This window comes from Micropterus dolomieu, linkage group LG10 (genome assembly GCF_021292245.1).
Source record: "Micropterus dolomieu isolate WLL.071019.BEF.003 ecotype Adirondacks linkage group LG10, ASM2129224v1, whole genome shotgun sequence".
Taxonomy (NCBI): Eukaryota; Metazoa; Chordata; class Actinopteri; order Centrarchiformes; family Centrarchidae; genus Micropterus; species Micropterus dolomieu.
Window position 1 is genome coordinate 23,890,012 of NC_060159.1, and position 17,263 is coordinate 23,907,274.

Consider the following 17,263-nt stretch of genomic DNA (forward strand, 5'->3'; position numbering starts at 1 on the left):
TACCCGGTGGGGTCTTCTGCTGTTGTAGCCCATCCGCCTCAAGGTTGTGCGTGTTGCGGCTTCACAAATGCTTTGCTGCATACCTCGGTTGTAACGAGTGGTTATTTCAGTCAAAGTTGCTCTTCTATCAGCTTGAATCAGTCGGCTCATTCTCCTCTGACCTCTAGCATCAACAAGGCATTTTTGCCCACAGGACTGCCGCATACTGGATGTTTTTCCCTTTTCACACCATTCTTTGTAAACCCTAGAAATGGTTGTGCGTGAAAATCCCAGTAACTGAGCAGATTGTGAAATACTCAGACCGGCCCGTCTGGCACCAACAACCATGACACGCTCAAAATTGCTTAAATCACCTTTCTTTCCCATTCTGACATTCAGTTTGGAGTTCAGGAGATTGTCTTGACCAGGACCACACCCCTAAATGCATTGAAGCAACTGCCATGTGATTGGTTGATTAGATAATTGCATTAATGAGAAATTGAACAGGTGTTCCTAATAATCCTTTAGGTGAGTGTATGTCAGAGGTCGCACGCCTCTGGAGGCAACTGGGGGTTAAGTGTCTTGCTCAGGGACACACTGGTGGATTTTTCACAGTGGGGAGCTGAACCCGGGTCTCTCACACCACAGACATCTTCTCCACTGCGCTATCATCATAATACACAATAATAGTTTGCTAACAAGCTATTAAGGTTAAAATCAACTAGACTGGTTGAAGATACTGGAAAATGTTTCTTCTCTCACTTGAGAGGCTTCTTCAGATCTGAAAACATTTTGCCTCTCATCCCGATGAGAGGCAAAATGTCTCTTCAGCCAAAAGCAAATCTGAGCCTAACCTGCCAAAGTACAGTTTAGACTGATATTTGTTAAACAACAATTTAGAGCTACATCTGAATGTCCTGACTTGTCCACAAAACAAAAGTTGCTTTTGTTTAAATACGGAAATGACATGGCTTTTCTTCTGGGGCCACCTTTAGGCCAAACTTTATTTTACCCAGTGCAAAATTTTCCCTCACTTTTTTATCTATCTAACAATTTAGTTTTCTTGTGTGTAATAAGCACTGCAGTCGCACCACCAGCACAGCAATAGACTAGTTTTGTTTTCCTAAAGATTTACCCCAAGGGTGCACTGCAATAAATAATAAGAGTTAAGATATTCATGATTCATCATAGTACAGCAACAATTTGGCGAATCTGCCACAATGTTCTTCTGCCACCCACACTATTTCTGTTGCTGGTGCCGGTTAATAAAATTGCCTAGTGAAAATCTAAGAAAAAGCTTCATCAAGTCTGAGGACACAAAGCTGGCAAAAAATAACATTGTGTTAATCGATAAAATTGAAATCTCTATTCTCCTTTAGGATTTGGTTATGAGTTTGTCGGTGGTTGAGGTTGTACCTTGAGTTGGGTCATGGCTTTCCCAGAAAACTTTGAGTAGGTTGGCAAAGCTGATCTGCTCTGGATGGAAGACAACTCTCACCACCTCTGAGTGGCCTGTCCGACCTGCAAAATACAACATCTGTGAGTTCATACGGGTTCGAGTCTGAGAGAAGGACAACAGAGGTCGCAAATAGGATTCAACTAATAAATCCGTTCACTTATATCAGCATGGCTTTTATTACAGAGGTTTTGAGGTCCCTCCAATTCACAGCAATATACATTTTTCTATAACAAATATTTTAAATCTCAGATGTTTTAATTAATTAATCCTTACAGTAAAATTGTAATTTTTTGGTTTTGAAATGACTACAAAACAAATCTGTGGATTGAATGTAAAGTTAATCATCTCTTTGAGAACCTGAAAAATCAACTCAAGGTCAACTTACTGTCTTCTTCCAGACCTTTGACCTATCATGAGGTCTTCATCATCAGCTTTTTCAACATGTAGATGTTCAAACTTTTCATTTTAGGACTCTCAGGACTATGTCCTAAGAGAGTCCTGAAGTCCTAATGGCTGAAAGCTCCTGAACAAAGTGAACCTTGAGGTGAGACTGTTCTGTCCCCTGCCATGTCCTAGGTCAGGAATAAAGTTTTAAGCCAGCATGGACAAGAAGTCCTAAAAAGTTCTCAGAATAATGAAAAGTTTGAACAACTGAGCCACTCCGTATGCTGATTGCAGTGTGATTCGACTGAAAGCTCTGGAACAAGTGAGTATGCAGATCTTGGGTTGAGATTGTTTTGTTTGCTGCTTTTCCCAAGGTCAAAACTTCACTGTCAAGCTTTTAGAAATGTTTTTTAAATGATCAGATTGACAGACAAAGACCTGAGATACAGATATTGTCCTTCAAAAGCCCATATTAGTCCAAAGCTGATCATGATGTAAAACCATAACAAACGATGACTCCTGCAGACAGACAGATAGCAGCTGGTGTTGGTAATGAGTGTGACCCATTACGCTGCACCTCATCTTCCTCCCGTCTCTCATTCTACCTCTACTCCTATCTCTTTCTCTGTCTTATTACTTTTTTAATATCAGGAGTTATGGATTCCTACGGTAGATATTGGCGAACAGAGACAAAGCAGCGGTCGATATTAAATTAATGCCTCACCAGGCCAATCTCGCAGGAATAAATTCATCTTGGAAAAGACAAGAAATAAAGTAGTGGTTGGAACCAGAACAGAGAAAGAAGCTGCCGGCAGTTGTTGTCCACATAGTGTACATTTAACTGTAAAATAATCCTACATTCTCATTATGTCACTAACATGACAAACTGAATGTGTGTTTGATTGTTAACTACAAAAGTCTCATCTATGGAAAAACAATGACCTTTTCAGTGATTATTTTTGAAAGATGCATTTAAACACACATTTGAATATTTAATGAATCAGGCTGCTTTTCTTTTCTCTGTATTTTAACAGGGACTAGGAATTATAAATTTTTCAACACTAGCGATGATACGACACAGTATAGATACCAATAAATATTTTCTTGGTACCTTACTTGGATTATTATTACCACGTTTTTTTAGAAAGTCGGCATAGCACAAGAGGGCTGCAACATCCTTACGGGCTATTGTGTACCGTCAAAGTGCGTCCACAGTCATTTTACCTCACAGAGCACAAGAGTTGCTGGACTACAGCGACCTTAATTGGCCACAATAACACAAACAAACTAACCGATCGAGGCAGCGGTACATCAGACAGGTAAAATTACTGTTTTTCTGAATGGAGTCTGGTGGCTTTCAACAGAGCGATATTACAGCTGTTTCTGGTTTTAATAAAAGGTCTATCTCTGTAGGGATCATTTACATAATGTTGTCAGACACATATAGTATCACTCTGAGTTGTCAGTGGAAAAAACATGCACTTACTTACCCCTCAACACAACACTGACTTATTATCACCTTATACAGTCAGTATGGCTAACATTTTACCTACTTACACATTCAGCAGACTTTGAGCAACATAATTCATATTGAGTTGTGTTTCTGGCCTCCTGGTGAATTTTAGTCCAATAGTCATTTTTATTTTTAGCTCAGTTTTTGGTCTCCACCAACTACTCAGCATCTAGCTCTTTACTGGCAAAATGCTCCGCAATGTTCACCAGCTAATAGCAAACACTTTCACGTTACACACCATAGACATGGTCATGTTATCCATTATTAATATATATATATATATATATATATATATATATATATATATATATATATATATATATATATATATATATATATATATATATATATATATTAAAAAAGAGAGATCAATGTTTTAAAAAATATTGTTGCCATAAAAAATGGCAACATTACTGTCAAACTTAAGCTAAAGTAAATAAACAATGTGAATTTTGCTATGGACACGTTTTGGTCAGTACCAAAAAAGTATGGAGTCTACCCAGCCCTAATGCTAGCATCAGAGCATTTCACATTCGGTACCTGTTATTAAATCACAAGTCTCTGTCCTTAATTCTTCCTTTTACCATGCCACCCAACTTCCTGCAGGCTGCTACTTGTGGCCCTTCAGGTCTGCTCTCTCTCCAAACCTTGGCACAGTGCTGCACAAAAAACCAACTTATGTGACTTAAAATAACAACATTTTATTTATAATCTTTTATTTTTTTAAAAATTCATAGATTTGTCTGAGTGTCTGACAGATTGTTTTGCTGTGCATTTATATTAAATTATTATATTTGATTAAAGAAGGATGTAATGATTAACTTTATCAATTCAAGTCTTTGTTAAAAGCCAGTGTTCGTATTTGTAATATTTCCTTGACAATATTTCCTTTTTACATATGGGGGGGGGGGGGTCAATTAATCCATCCATCCCTGATTGATTGAAGCCAACACCACCACAAATATTGTAGTTTTCAGCTATTAACAGCTATTTGACTGTAGAGGAAGAAGACTTTGAAAACAAATAAAGATGTAAGACAGTGAGTGAGAGAGACAGAGACAAGAACTGCAAATGAGAAAAATACTAAAGAGTGTGGGAGTTCTTTTAAAGATAGCAATACAGGTAGTAAACATTAAAATAAAATCAGCACATTTTGACTGTAAATATTTAACCAACAATGAATATGCAGATCAATCTTGCTGTTTTCTGTCTCTCTTGAAAATGGAAATGTGTGAGGAGCACTTCATTTAGCCAAGTCTCATCTTTCAGTGCTCTGCCAACATACTGTGCTAATTAAAAAACACATCCAGCAGTTCAAACCAGGTTGAAAACATTTTTGTTTTAGAAACGGTGAGAGCAAAGATCTAAGTGTGTAGAGACGGTTTCTTCATCAGCAGGCTAGTTTAGAATAAAGTATAACAAGTGTTATACAAAATAATGTGACATAGGATTACAGGATTAAGATAAAAAACTAATTTGTACTACAACAGTTCGCATTCACAGGGTTTTCAGAATGCTTGTTAGAAAGTATCTGTATTATAAAATGTATGCAGTTTGCAGATGTATTTCTATATGAAATGTAGACCTACAGACTGTGGGTCATATCACAATTAAAGATGAAAGAACCAAATGTGCAGAAAAATAGAGGTAGTTGGAAAGTGTGAAATGTGTGCATAACACACTCAACCGTGACTCCAAACCCAGCCATGAGTTTTGTGAACTGATTCCCCTCTGCTGAAAATACTCCACAACAGATAAATCACAGACTCACCCTGTGTTCTCAAGCATTTCAGATGTATTCATGCATTATTTTACCCAGATTTACCAAATCAGCATGCAAGAGAAATGCAGGAAAACAAGCCCGCTGGATGCTCCCTGGATGTAACAGATAATATACAGGCCTGCAGCTAACAAGCATTTTTATTATCAATATTTCTAAACTATTTGTTATTATAGACTCCCTATCTCAACAACTATTGGATGGAATGCTATGAAATGTGGTGCACGCATTCATGCCCCCCTCACGATGATTTGTTCTTTTTAAATTATTTAATTAATACAATAAAATTTTTTATTTGCTTTTTTTATGACTACAAATACTTGTAAAAGTATAAGCTGTACTTTGTGTTTACGGCTAATTAACAAATGTTGGCATGCTAACATGCTAAATTAAGATGGTGAATATGAATAACATTATTACTGCTAAATCAGCATGTTAACACGGTGATTTTTTCATTTTTACCATGTTAGCATACTGACGTTAGCATTTATTTAGCTAAAAGCACTGCAAAATCTGAGAAAATCTTAACAAGGCCGCTAGCATGGCTGTAGACAAGTTTAATCTTGTTATATTACCTTTGGTCCTACTGTAGTTTATAGTATCTTCCAATACTGCTTTCACAAACTACATTGGCCAACTCCTGTCTTCAGCCTTTATTTGAAGAGTGTTATCTCACTTTATCGCTGGGCACCGACATGCTTAATGAGGACAGAAAATATCTATTAATCAACTAATCTTTTCAGCTCTACATTGATATGACAGTTATTTGTTTATGTTCTTACAAAGTGTCTAGAAGAATAAAAGTAAGTTAGACAGAAAATGAGACAGGTGGGTATGCAGGTCTATGGATGGATTCACTCTGTACTGGCTGGCTGAAGGGATCACTGGGAGGCCTGGACATGCATCACACAGAAACACAAACACAGTCTGCTCAGAGTGGTCAGGCATCAATAGCACCCTTATCCATGCCCCAGTATAATGGGACCTGGGGGAAATTATTCACTCTTCTGTTTATGTGTGTCCTGTTTTCCACAATCTATTGACTCTCAGTAGACAACACACTGACCGGTACACTATGTGTGAATGTGTGTGTGTGCAGAAGCTACCTGTGCAGACTTCCTTGTAGGTGGGGTTAGGTGTGTATCCTCCCGCGTAGCCCACTTGGGTGGAATAAACCCCTTTTTGTCTCCAAAACCTCCTCTCAGCTCCCCAGAAACAGCCCATACCTTCAAAAAAAAGACACCAAAACTGTGGCAAACCAACAGACAACAGACTTTAACATCCCGTCCATGTTAATAGAGAGCAAGACAGAAAAGGCCTGATCACACTACGTATAACAGTTGTGTATTTACTTAGCTTTAGAGCATGTAGTCAATTAATCAATTAGTCGAGCAAGAAAATTAATCAGCAACTATTTTGGTATTTTTCACAAAACTATTAAACATTCTCTGGTTCCGGCTTCTAAAACATGAGGATTTGCACTTTTCTTTGTCATATATGATAGAAAATTGAATTGAAGACATAACTGTGACCGCAGAGACTCATATAGAAATTCAGTTTTTTCACAATGAACATATTAGCATATTTATTTAATCAATTGATCAAGAAAATAATCTGAAGATTGATTGATAATGAAAATAATCATTAGTTTAGCCCCTTTTACTTTCTGTTAAAGGAGAAAACACACAAAGGTTCAGACATGGTCACTTTGAAGGTTGAGTATTTACATGGAGGCCAGTGACAAAAAGTTAGATGAAGTGCGATTTAGATTCAGTCTTGAACCAAGACATGATTTTAGATTTATACACATAATGATATGATAATAGTTCAAATTAGCTTAACTAGTGTTATAGTAGCTACCGCTTAGAAATGTGTAGAGTATTCTGAGCTAAAAAATTAAACACTGTGTGCAGGGCTTTTACATACACCATAATTGTGCATCAATATAAAGACATTTGCTTTGAGGAAATTTGAAATCTGTAAATTTGCAATGTCAATGCAGTTTAAATTTTCATAACATAACGTACAACATGCTAGAAGACACTTACCAAATATGGCCATCTCTGTCCCCTCTGGGAAAGGTGGAACTGTCCTGTTGCCGTTCACATCGTGTTTGGCTGCATGAGAAAGAGACAGAATGAGAGGTTGTGAACATTAAAATAAAAAGGAAGATCAAAAAATGACATGTACATAACACCTGATCTTTACTAATGAATAAAAACAGAAGAATGGAGAATATAAGAGAAATGTCTTTTTGATTACTGTATACTGAAAATGCTAAAGGTTTGCTTAACATTCTGTAACCCAACATGTAACCTACATTATTATTATTCCTCAATCCTGTCACTCACCGGGTCAGAAGAAGACAGCAAGGCAGCAAGGTAAGACTGTTTTCTAGCTCCACTGACACTAACTGAGGCTTTAACAGGCCTGGACTGGAACTGACAACCAATATTTTCTATCTCTTTAAATTGTATAAACTCAGCTTTCCCACCTTTTCTCAGTGGAAAAGCTTCTGAAACAGCATTAGGGCTGCTCAGGATCTAATTTCACTCTCTACTTGATCCATTCAAGTCTGTAGGTTTCACAAACTGGACAGGTGATGACTTCCAAACAGCTCGCCTTATTACAATAAAATAAAAAATATGTTTCTGCATAAGACTCCATCAGCAAAACAACAAAAAACATAGCACTGAATTCACCTTAGACCACCCGCCCACCCACAGTGACCCACTTAAACAGTGGCGAGCAGCTCTGTTTAATTTCATACGAGCTGCACTCACCCCAATCAACACAGAGCCAGATGTGTACAAGGACCCATTTGAGGCCATCCAACCACCTGGCTGAGCTGGAGGCTGTGTGTGTGTGTGTACAGATGGCTTGCTGTACAATGCTGTGAGGGAGGGAGATGGATTAAAATAAATTGGATGGGGTAGAATGAGTCTGAACCCAACATCTGGATCCCCCCTCCTTATGTCCTCCCCCATCTTCTCACAAACACACACACACACACACACACACTCTCTTCGTGCATGGAAGCATAATTGTTGTGTGTGGCAGCATGCCTATAGACAAAAGCAGCCAGATGGATACTGCCAACCAATCGGCAGGCCTCCAAACAAACACACATACATCAAAGCATGATTTGTGAGGAAGACTTCATCTTGCCCATCACTATAAATTCTGTATTCTCAAATCACTGTGCTAAGATAATTTAAACTTGGTACACACATACACACACACACACACCATCATCATCTAAATCTCTCTGAGTTGTCCTTGTTTGTCTGATTACATGAGCAGCCTCTCATCCTGCTGAAAGACAGCGAGCGTCAGTACGATTGTCTGACAGAAATCTTCAGAGACTCTTTCTCATCTTCCTCTTTAGTCTGAGGGAGGAAGGTTTGCAGAGCTGCATTCGTTTTCTATCTTGATTTGGTGTTGGGAAGGGAAATGATTGTAGCTCTTCACCTCCGGCCCCTTTACAGTCTTCTTTTAATTTAGGTTCCTATCATACAGTATAACTATTGTTAGTGCTGTCAGGTTGAACATAATGTTTGCTTTGGATCCACATAAAAAAATGCTACTGTGTGTGTCCAGCCCACTGCGTTGAAGGAGAAAGAGTCATCCCATCATTTTAAATGAAAAGAAATATTAAATATGCCTAATCCTACAATGAAATCTAATTAAATACTAAATAAAACCTTATTTAAAAAACATGTTTCATAAAAATAGATGTATTACAATGCTTCACAAGAGATGAAAAAACAGGCAGCAGACAGGTGCAAAAAGTAGACACATTAAAACCAATAAAGAATAGTAAAGTTAAATCAAACAAGGAAATACATATAATAATAAAAATATGATTTGGGAGAATGAAATAAAAATGCTTAAAGCAATTTTTTTAGCAACAGTTTTGCTGTATTTCCATGTATCATTTTGTGCATTTTTTATGATAATGTGTCAGCAACAGTTTGCTTGATTGGTTGACCATTACATCAATATGATGTCAGCCCCTTCAAACCCTACAGGGTTAATAAGAACCCTGTAGGGTTTGAAACATTGTCTGTTCAGATAAATAAAAGTGTGTGAGCTACAGTACAATCTAGTATGGGGATACTCTCTGCCTTTTCCAATCCTAATATCCGTAATCAAAGACTCTGAGGCTCAGAGACTTTTCATAATATTATAGAATCCTGTTGTTCAGTTGAGAAGTCACATGTCCCATTATCAAAATACAGCTTTCAAATACAGCTCCTATTGTAAAAATACAGCTTTTTCACACTGTAAAAAACCCCAAACATTAAGATTACTACCAATGACCTGGAATTTAAAGCTACTGAAAATCAGCACAACCTACTAGGCCTCACTGCAAAAAGCATTAGCCTTCAAGACTTTACATCTCCATGATTTCAAAGGAAAATTTACGATCTGCATCTTGATTCCAGTACAGATACTCTTCCTCCTCCTCCTCTTTCCTCCTCCTCCCACATTATCCTCTGTGTGTGTTAGTAATGGCTGCCTTCAGGGTCCAGCGAAGGCATGTTCATTACACACACACACACACACACACACATACACACACACACACACGAGGAGAGATAAACAATTTAAATGTAAATGTCAGTGCGGGGAAAGACAATAAGTCCAGACAGAATGCTAATGAGTCTAACAGCTCTGTGTGTGCGTGTTTATAAACACGTGTGTTCATGGAGAGAATGAGTAAGAACAGAACAAAAGCTGGAAGAATAAGATGCAGAACAACTGTCTGTCATGTACTTACGGAGCCTCTAAACTAAAATGTACAAACCTTTCTTAGATAACAACTGCTGATAAACACCAAACACCAACACCTGCACAGTTATTTCTGGAAAGATCAGAATCAGAGCTGATGAAACTACAATGTTTTGATCAATATCAACTGGTAAATGTGCACTTGTTATAAAGGGGCAGAATTCATGTGATCACAGTCAGATAATTGAGAAAAAGTTATTTAATTTGTTTGTCTGTCGCTTTCCTACACAAGACCTGATGTTTGGTTCCAGCATTGCAAAAAACACTCAATTATGTATTAGTTCCCACAGAAGCATTTGATTTTTGAGTTTGGATTTCTTTTACACTAGCAAATCAGTTGCACGCTGCGATTTGAACATGTTTTTTTGCGAGCATTTTCACAGTTCCTCTGGTGCTACATGGGGAAAACAACTGTTATTTTATCAGTGGCAGGTGTTTCAATTTCTCTGTGCTATTAAATAAAACATGTAAGCACATTAAAACCATTTTGACTGCAAAGAGAAATGGAGGAAATGTGAATGTTGTAATTGGCCCAAAAAAAAAAAGAGAATAATGATACAAAGCCAGAAAATGTACATTGTGTGTATTGACATTTTGATTCAAATGAAGCAGCCCCAGGGTAACGGTTATGATGCTGAATGAATAGTTTAATGATAAGAATGAGATCAACACCACTCTCACGTCTGTGTATTAAGGATGGAGCTAGAACTAGGAGGTGATTAGCTTAGCTTAGCATAAAGCTGGCCCGGCCCTCTCAAAAGTTCAAAAAGATTCCTTATCAACATGTCCAAAAAGTTCACTGATTAACACGTTGTACGTTGCAAACAGAAGTGTAAAATTCATCTCTTCGCCCAGCACCTCTGCACAGCATCTCTGCCTATATCGTGGTGTTGGCGACTTCACCAGGAGGATGTTACACACCTGACGTTCACCCCATATCCCACAGTTGCAGTCACACTGTGGATCTTTCACTGGCTTCCACCCGTACCGCTACTATGAATCAGAAATCACTTCTGGAAACGCTATTGTTTTCTGCTGCTGGTCAGAGCAGCAAACATATAATAAAACAAAATAAAATCTGCCTAATCACTACATGGGGCCAAGACGAGGGATAAATAATTTCCCAAACACAAGACAGAAGAGATGGAAAATGAATACCTTTTCAAAAACATTCATTAATATTCTACAGTTATCTTTTCCTTGACACACACACACACACACACACACATTTATTTTGTATATACAAAGGTATTTTTCTGGAGAGTAATTATTCCATGCAGCACTCCTTTGAAATGCCTGTTCTCGTGGTCGCCTTCATCTCACTGGGAACGATAACAACGCTTCTTGTTGATTAATTGAATTCAAATTCTTGTGTGAGGTTGAATGCAACAGTATGGGTGCAATGTGTGTGTGTGTGTGTGTGTGTGTGTGTGTGTGTGTGTGTGTGTGTGTGCGCGTGTGTGTGAGTGAGACAGAGACTCAAGACTATGGGCTTGTTGTATTTTTCACAGCATTGCTTAACCTTGCATTAGCAGACTGAAGGAACACAAGATATTGAGGATGTGCATCTAAAACTAAACAAACAAAATATCTTGTTTCTCACACTGCACATCTGACACCGCTGTTGTCATTTAAATAGAGGAAAAAAGATTGCAGATTGTTTTCGTTCCACGTCTTGTTTCCATGAGCAGAATAATTTTAATCAAACTGTATAAAAGCCAGATTCTGTTTGTACTGGCAACTAATTTTCTTTTATTTGGCAGTAAAGAGCAGTGAAAGAGGTTAGAAAGCACTTCAGGACACTTCACATCAAACAGCTAGCCACTTCATTTTAGGTACAAAGTGTGTGTGTGTGTGTGTGTGTGTGTGTGTGTGTGTGTGTGTGTGTGTGTGTGAGAGTGTGTGTGTGTGTGTGTGTGTGTGTGCTCTCCACAGATGTCGCTGTGGATAAAGGCCTGTTCTGTGATCGGGCTTATTATTGTGACAGGATTTAGGGAGCTGTAGAAGAGACTGGGGGGCAGGCTGGTTACTCACACACCCTTGCACACACACACACACACACACACACACACACACACACACACACACACACACACACACACACACACACACTCTCTCCATTAGTGCTGCTCTATTTCATCTCAGTCCTGCATGTGAGTAAAGACAGGCAGCGCCAGAATCAGCCAATCAGCACTCCATACACTCTGTTTTATCTTAACGTCCTTCATCACTTTTTAATTTTCTGCAGTGAAACCACAGATAACAAAACAGAGACTGATAAAATATAAAAGATTAAGCTAAAATAAACAGGTCAGCATTGAATTTATTGTTGTAAAATGACAACATACTGTATCATTACCTTAAAGATATAGATCTTAGCCTACTCACGGTGGATGAATGATTCTGTAAAGACAGAGGTGAGTTTCTCTACATTTTGCCTATCGAAGATAAACCGGAAGACAAAGTATCTTTACGTCACCCTGCACTTAGAGCTGACTGAACAAAACGCTGAGTCAGGCTCCTGCGTCACAGTCTTTCTGTTTTATCTTGATTGTTTTCTTCTTTCTTAACATAACTTTTTTTCCTTCCATTGTTTACAAGAAGCTAAATTAAATCCACTTTGGCTGCAGCAAGAACAAACAGAAAGTTTCCATATGAAGATTTGTAGCCTATATTATCATCATGACTGGAACAGGGCAAAAACTAATGCTTACTTTCTTTTTGCCTTTGTTAAGATAGCTGACAGTACAGAGTTCACAGGAAATGAGGGGGCTATCATAAAGGTCCCTGGCCAGACTCGAAACAGGGATGTTGCCATTACATGGTCAGCATCTTACACAGGAGGTGTTCGTGAACGTTACTAAGTGTAGGTCACCGGCGTTTTGGCAGTGTTCAGAGTCCGAACACACAATCACTAGTAGTAGTTAGTAGTTACGCGCGACTTAAAGAACAAAAACACGAGTAAATATAAAACTACGGTATGACACGGTATGAGGCCGGTGTACAGCTGTACTTAAAAACATCTGTCTGTTCCTTCAGGCGTGTGAGATGGACCACTGGGACGGACACATCATGTAGACACACCATTAATCCCCTAAACCACCAAGACACCCATAATGATTATTTGCATTATCAGTTGATTTGTTGTTCCAACGAATCGATCAATCGTTTAGTCTGTAAATTGTCAGATATGGTCAACAAGGCTTATCCAAATTTCCAGAGTGACATCTTTAAACTGCTAAATAACATTTGCTTATCCAAATTCTTTTCCTATATTTTCACATGGCACATGAAGATGTCAACCAAATTTCATGGCAATCCATTATATTGCTGTTAAAGGTCCAGTGTGTAATACTTAGGAGGCTCTATTGACAGAACCGTTATGTTTTTATTAGCTTAGAATGAGCCATTTCTATCTACATTCACCGCAGGTCCTCTTGCAAGGAAGTCGCCATGTTGTGCAACCGTGTTTCTACAGTACCCGCCAGTACAGTAGCAAACGGACAAACTGCTCTAAAGAGTGTGTTTCGTCACTACATTACGTACAAAGAAGTAGTAGTAGTAGTAGCAGTAGTCATCTGATTTGTTAGAAGTAAGAAAAGAAGTGAAATTTGGACAAATAGAAAACCATATTTAGCACAAGAGCCAACAGAGCATCTCGACCACCGTAGCTTCTCCTACCTGGTTGGAAAGGGAGGGGTGAGCTGTGACTGAGCCATTGGTTGCAGTCAGGTTGCAATTTGCAACTCTAACCACTAGATGCAACTAAAACCCACACACTGAATCTTTAAGACATTTCACTAAAAAACAAAAACAGAATTTTGATGTTCATCTGGGGGCATCAGATGAAAAGTCAGGGGATCGCCTGGAAGTCATTCATGCTCTGGGAACTATGAATGTCGTGCATCGTCACATTACGATGTGGGTTTGGATCCTGCTGTAACTACAAAATGTATCTTCACAATCAATATCAGAAAAATATAACTGACTATTAGGACACTGATTTTCTGCCTCTTCTTCCCATTTTGAAGAGACCAGACCTGGATCTCACAATGCTTCCTCGGCCCTTGAAGGGAGCTACAACCTGGCCTGAACGTGCAGGGCTCCCCCGTTCTCCTCCCTCTGGAGCTCCAGACCTGACAGTGATAAATGAAACACTGCAGCTAATGTCTGGCTAGGGGATATTGGAGTCCACACACACACACACACACACACATATAGAGAAAAGATTGCCTCAACTGCTCTGCAATTAAATCTACAAAGAAACCTCCCCCCCCACCATCTCCTCCTGTGTCTCTCTCTCTGATTGCCTGTTTTCTCCATCTTCCTCCTGCTCCTCCTTTCTTATCATCCTCCCTTTTACATCTCCCTCCTCCACCCATGTCTCTCTTTCCATTTATTTCTCCCTGCCACAGTGTTTCTCTCTCCCTCCATCCGAGCCTCTCAATCAGCTATACTCTGATTGCCATTATTGTTTTTATTACTGCCCATCATTACAACCGTCAGTGTTTTCCTTATTGTTCTGCTGCTGACAGCCTTCTGTGTTTGTCTCACAACACACAGGACATCTAAAGGAAGCTGTGTACTTGCTTAAATTATACATTTTTTTGATGAATAAATTAAGTTTTAGAAAAACAAACTGCTACATGAGCTTCAATGGGCTTCTGACACAATAGCTAAGGTTGCTGTTGAGCAGATGCTTCACCCTGTTTGTAAATACTAAACTGTAGCCTTAAAAGTCTAAACAATTACTGAACAACTTGAGCTTTGTGAAGGTTGGCAGTTTCCCCCAGGAAACTGTTTAGCAGACGCATTAAGCTGACATTAAAATACAAAATAAGCATATCATTATCCTTCCAAATATTTATCTGCAACTCTTTACATGGTTTATGTAAAACACGTGTCCAGTTGGTGATTATAAAACGCCAAACTAAAGGTGCCAATGTTGCTGATCTTTCTGTCTTTGGGTCAGGTCTCTTTTGGATTGGGTTTCCTTTTTGTATATTTATTTTTTATTTATTTAACCTTTATTTAACCAGGGGGAAAGACCCATTAAGATAAAATCTCTTTTTTAAGGGCACCCGGGCCAAGAAAGGCAGCGGGACAGCAAGTCCGGCAGTACAAACATAAAACGACACAATACAATAAAAAGCATTTACCCTTTTACCTATACACATATGCAACAGTAATAGCCTACTACCAAGACCAGTACATTAAAACTTCATTAAGCAGTTAAAATAAACTAATATAATGCCTTCTCATTTAAAAACAGTTATATTAATCTTTAAAAAACCTCCGTAATGAAGGATTTGAACTTCCCAAGAGGTACCAGCAGCTCCAGCCGGAGGGTGCTCTGCATGGAGTTCCATGTGGATAGGGCACCGCGTGAGAAAACTGAAGTCACCCTGGGAACTTTTAAGAGCAGCAGCCTGCTGGGCCGGGTATGATTACTACTGACCGCAAAGCTAAGGAGGCTATTAATGTAATGTGGTAATTTGCATTCGAGTGAATGAATTAACTTGAGATTGGTTAGGGTTTTATTCCACATCAGATCCAAAATTCTTAAAGACCTCTACTTTACACTAACTTGACCAGCAGTGCTGCTTTTGCAGATCTTTTACTTACTGATTGTATGATGAAGTAAATGTTTTTTAACTGACATTGCAATAGGCTTCTTTAATATAACGTCTCATCTTTTGAGCTAGATCCTGTAGCATGATGTTTTGTGATTAGTTTATTTTTATTTTTTATTTAACCTTTGTTTAACCAGGTGAGTCTCATTGAGATTAAAATCTCTTTTGCAAGAGAGACCTGGCCAAGATGCAGCATAAAAGAACATAAAGAACAGTTTCCAACATATAAAAGACATCAAGTACACGTGTTGAATATGGCAAAATACAACTTTATAAACAGCAACATTGAGCAATGTTCACCTGCTCCATTTCCTTCAGAGTTGAAACAAAATGTCTATAAGAAATAAAGGCAGTAAATTTCAACGAATTCTGAATCAGGTTCCAAGCAGAAGGTGCAGAAAACATGAAGTGTTGAAGTGTAGGACGCGCTTTGAACGTAATCCATAATGGCCTTGAGTACTTCTTAAAAAGATACTCAAATAGGTAGGAACTAGTCCAAGAAGTGCCTTTTAGATGAAACACAGCCAATGAGTGTACCTTCTTGCATAAAGAGAGGGCGATTTAGCTTTATAGTAAAGGGTACAACGATGTGTGCTATAATTAAAGCCAGTGAAAAAACGCAATGCACAATGATACACAACATCCAATTTCTGTAGGCATTGGGCAGAAGCATTCATATATATCAGATCACCATAATCTAATATGGGAAGAAAAGTGGCCGTCACCAGGTATTTTCTAGCACGAATGGATAAGCATGATTTTGATCTGTAGAGAAAGCCAAACTTTATCTTGAGCTTAGAAACCAGGTTGCTAATATGAGTTCTGAAACACAATTTACAATCAATGACTATACCTAAATATTTATAACTGTTTACTAGTTATTAGAGCCTAAACAATACAGCCTCTCTCATCAATAATATGCCATTTTCTGTCACAAACAGCCAAACCAAGTAACGCTTTATTGTGGGGGTCCATAATTTCAGAATAAATAATTTCCAGGAAATTTCCTGCAAAGAACTCTGTAATTTGGCACTAATTATATGGAACATATTAATATCCTTAAAGATACTAAAACCCAATGAATATTTAAGCAATATCAATGTAACATTGGAAACCTTTTTGTCCATTAAACGTTAAAGAATATTCTTGCCTATTAAAAAATCTAATTTGTCAGGGTGGAGACTCATTTAATAAGAAATTAATTGGAAATAATTGTGTATTAATTGAACTTTGTCTACATTTTCCCTTCAATTAGTTCTAAATTACGTTCTTCACAGGATATTTGGACATTATTCAGAAACTATGAGCTATGAGCTCGTTTATGAATGTGAATCAGCTGTTAGAAAACACAGCATGAAACCTTGATACAGGGTTTCTATTTTTCTGGTCACAGAGTGCACATGCCATAATAATATTAAATTACAGCCTGTACTACACTTTATAAAAGTATCAGAAAGCTATGTTTCTTGGTTTGTGCTCCTCCTTCTCGCTAAACCTTTGAAACACTTGATCGACATATATGACTTTATATAATTAGAGTGGCGGTTGGGGTTAATAGGTCAACACAGGCTGTGTGTGTGTGTGTGTGTGTGTGTGTGTGTGTGTGTGTGTGTGTGTGTGTGTGTGTGTGTGTGTGTGTGTGTGTGTGTGTGCATGAGGGTTTGCCTCAATCGATCACTCAGAGCCATTAGCAGTGAGAGTGTGTCTGTGTGGTATAGGAT

At 38.3% G+C, this 17,263-nt stretch overlaps 1 protein-coding gene across 3 annotated transcripts in view; it reads right to left on the reverse strand.

Annotated features, from left to right (window-relative positions):
• The window catches only part of msra (methionine sulfoxide reductase A), a 47,245-nt gene that overhangs the window by 19,186 nt on the left and 10,796 nt on the right, over positions 1 to 17,263 (reverse strand). For all 3 annotated transcript variants that reach the window (XM_046061356.1, XM_046061355.1, XM_046061357.1), the window contains exons 2-4: positions 7,164 to 7,232; positions 6,222 to 6,341; positions 1,396 to 1,500 (exon numbers count right to left, since the gene is read on the reverse strand). In XM_046061356.1, coding sequence (XP_045917312.1) covers positions 1,396 to 1,500; positions 6,222 to 6,341; positions 7,164 to 7,232 — 294 coding nt within the window. The remainder of the gene's footprint in view (positions 1 to 1,395; positions 1,501 to 6,221; positions 6,342 to 7,163; positions 7,233 to 17,263) is intronic.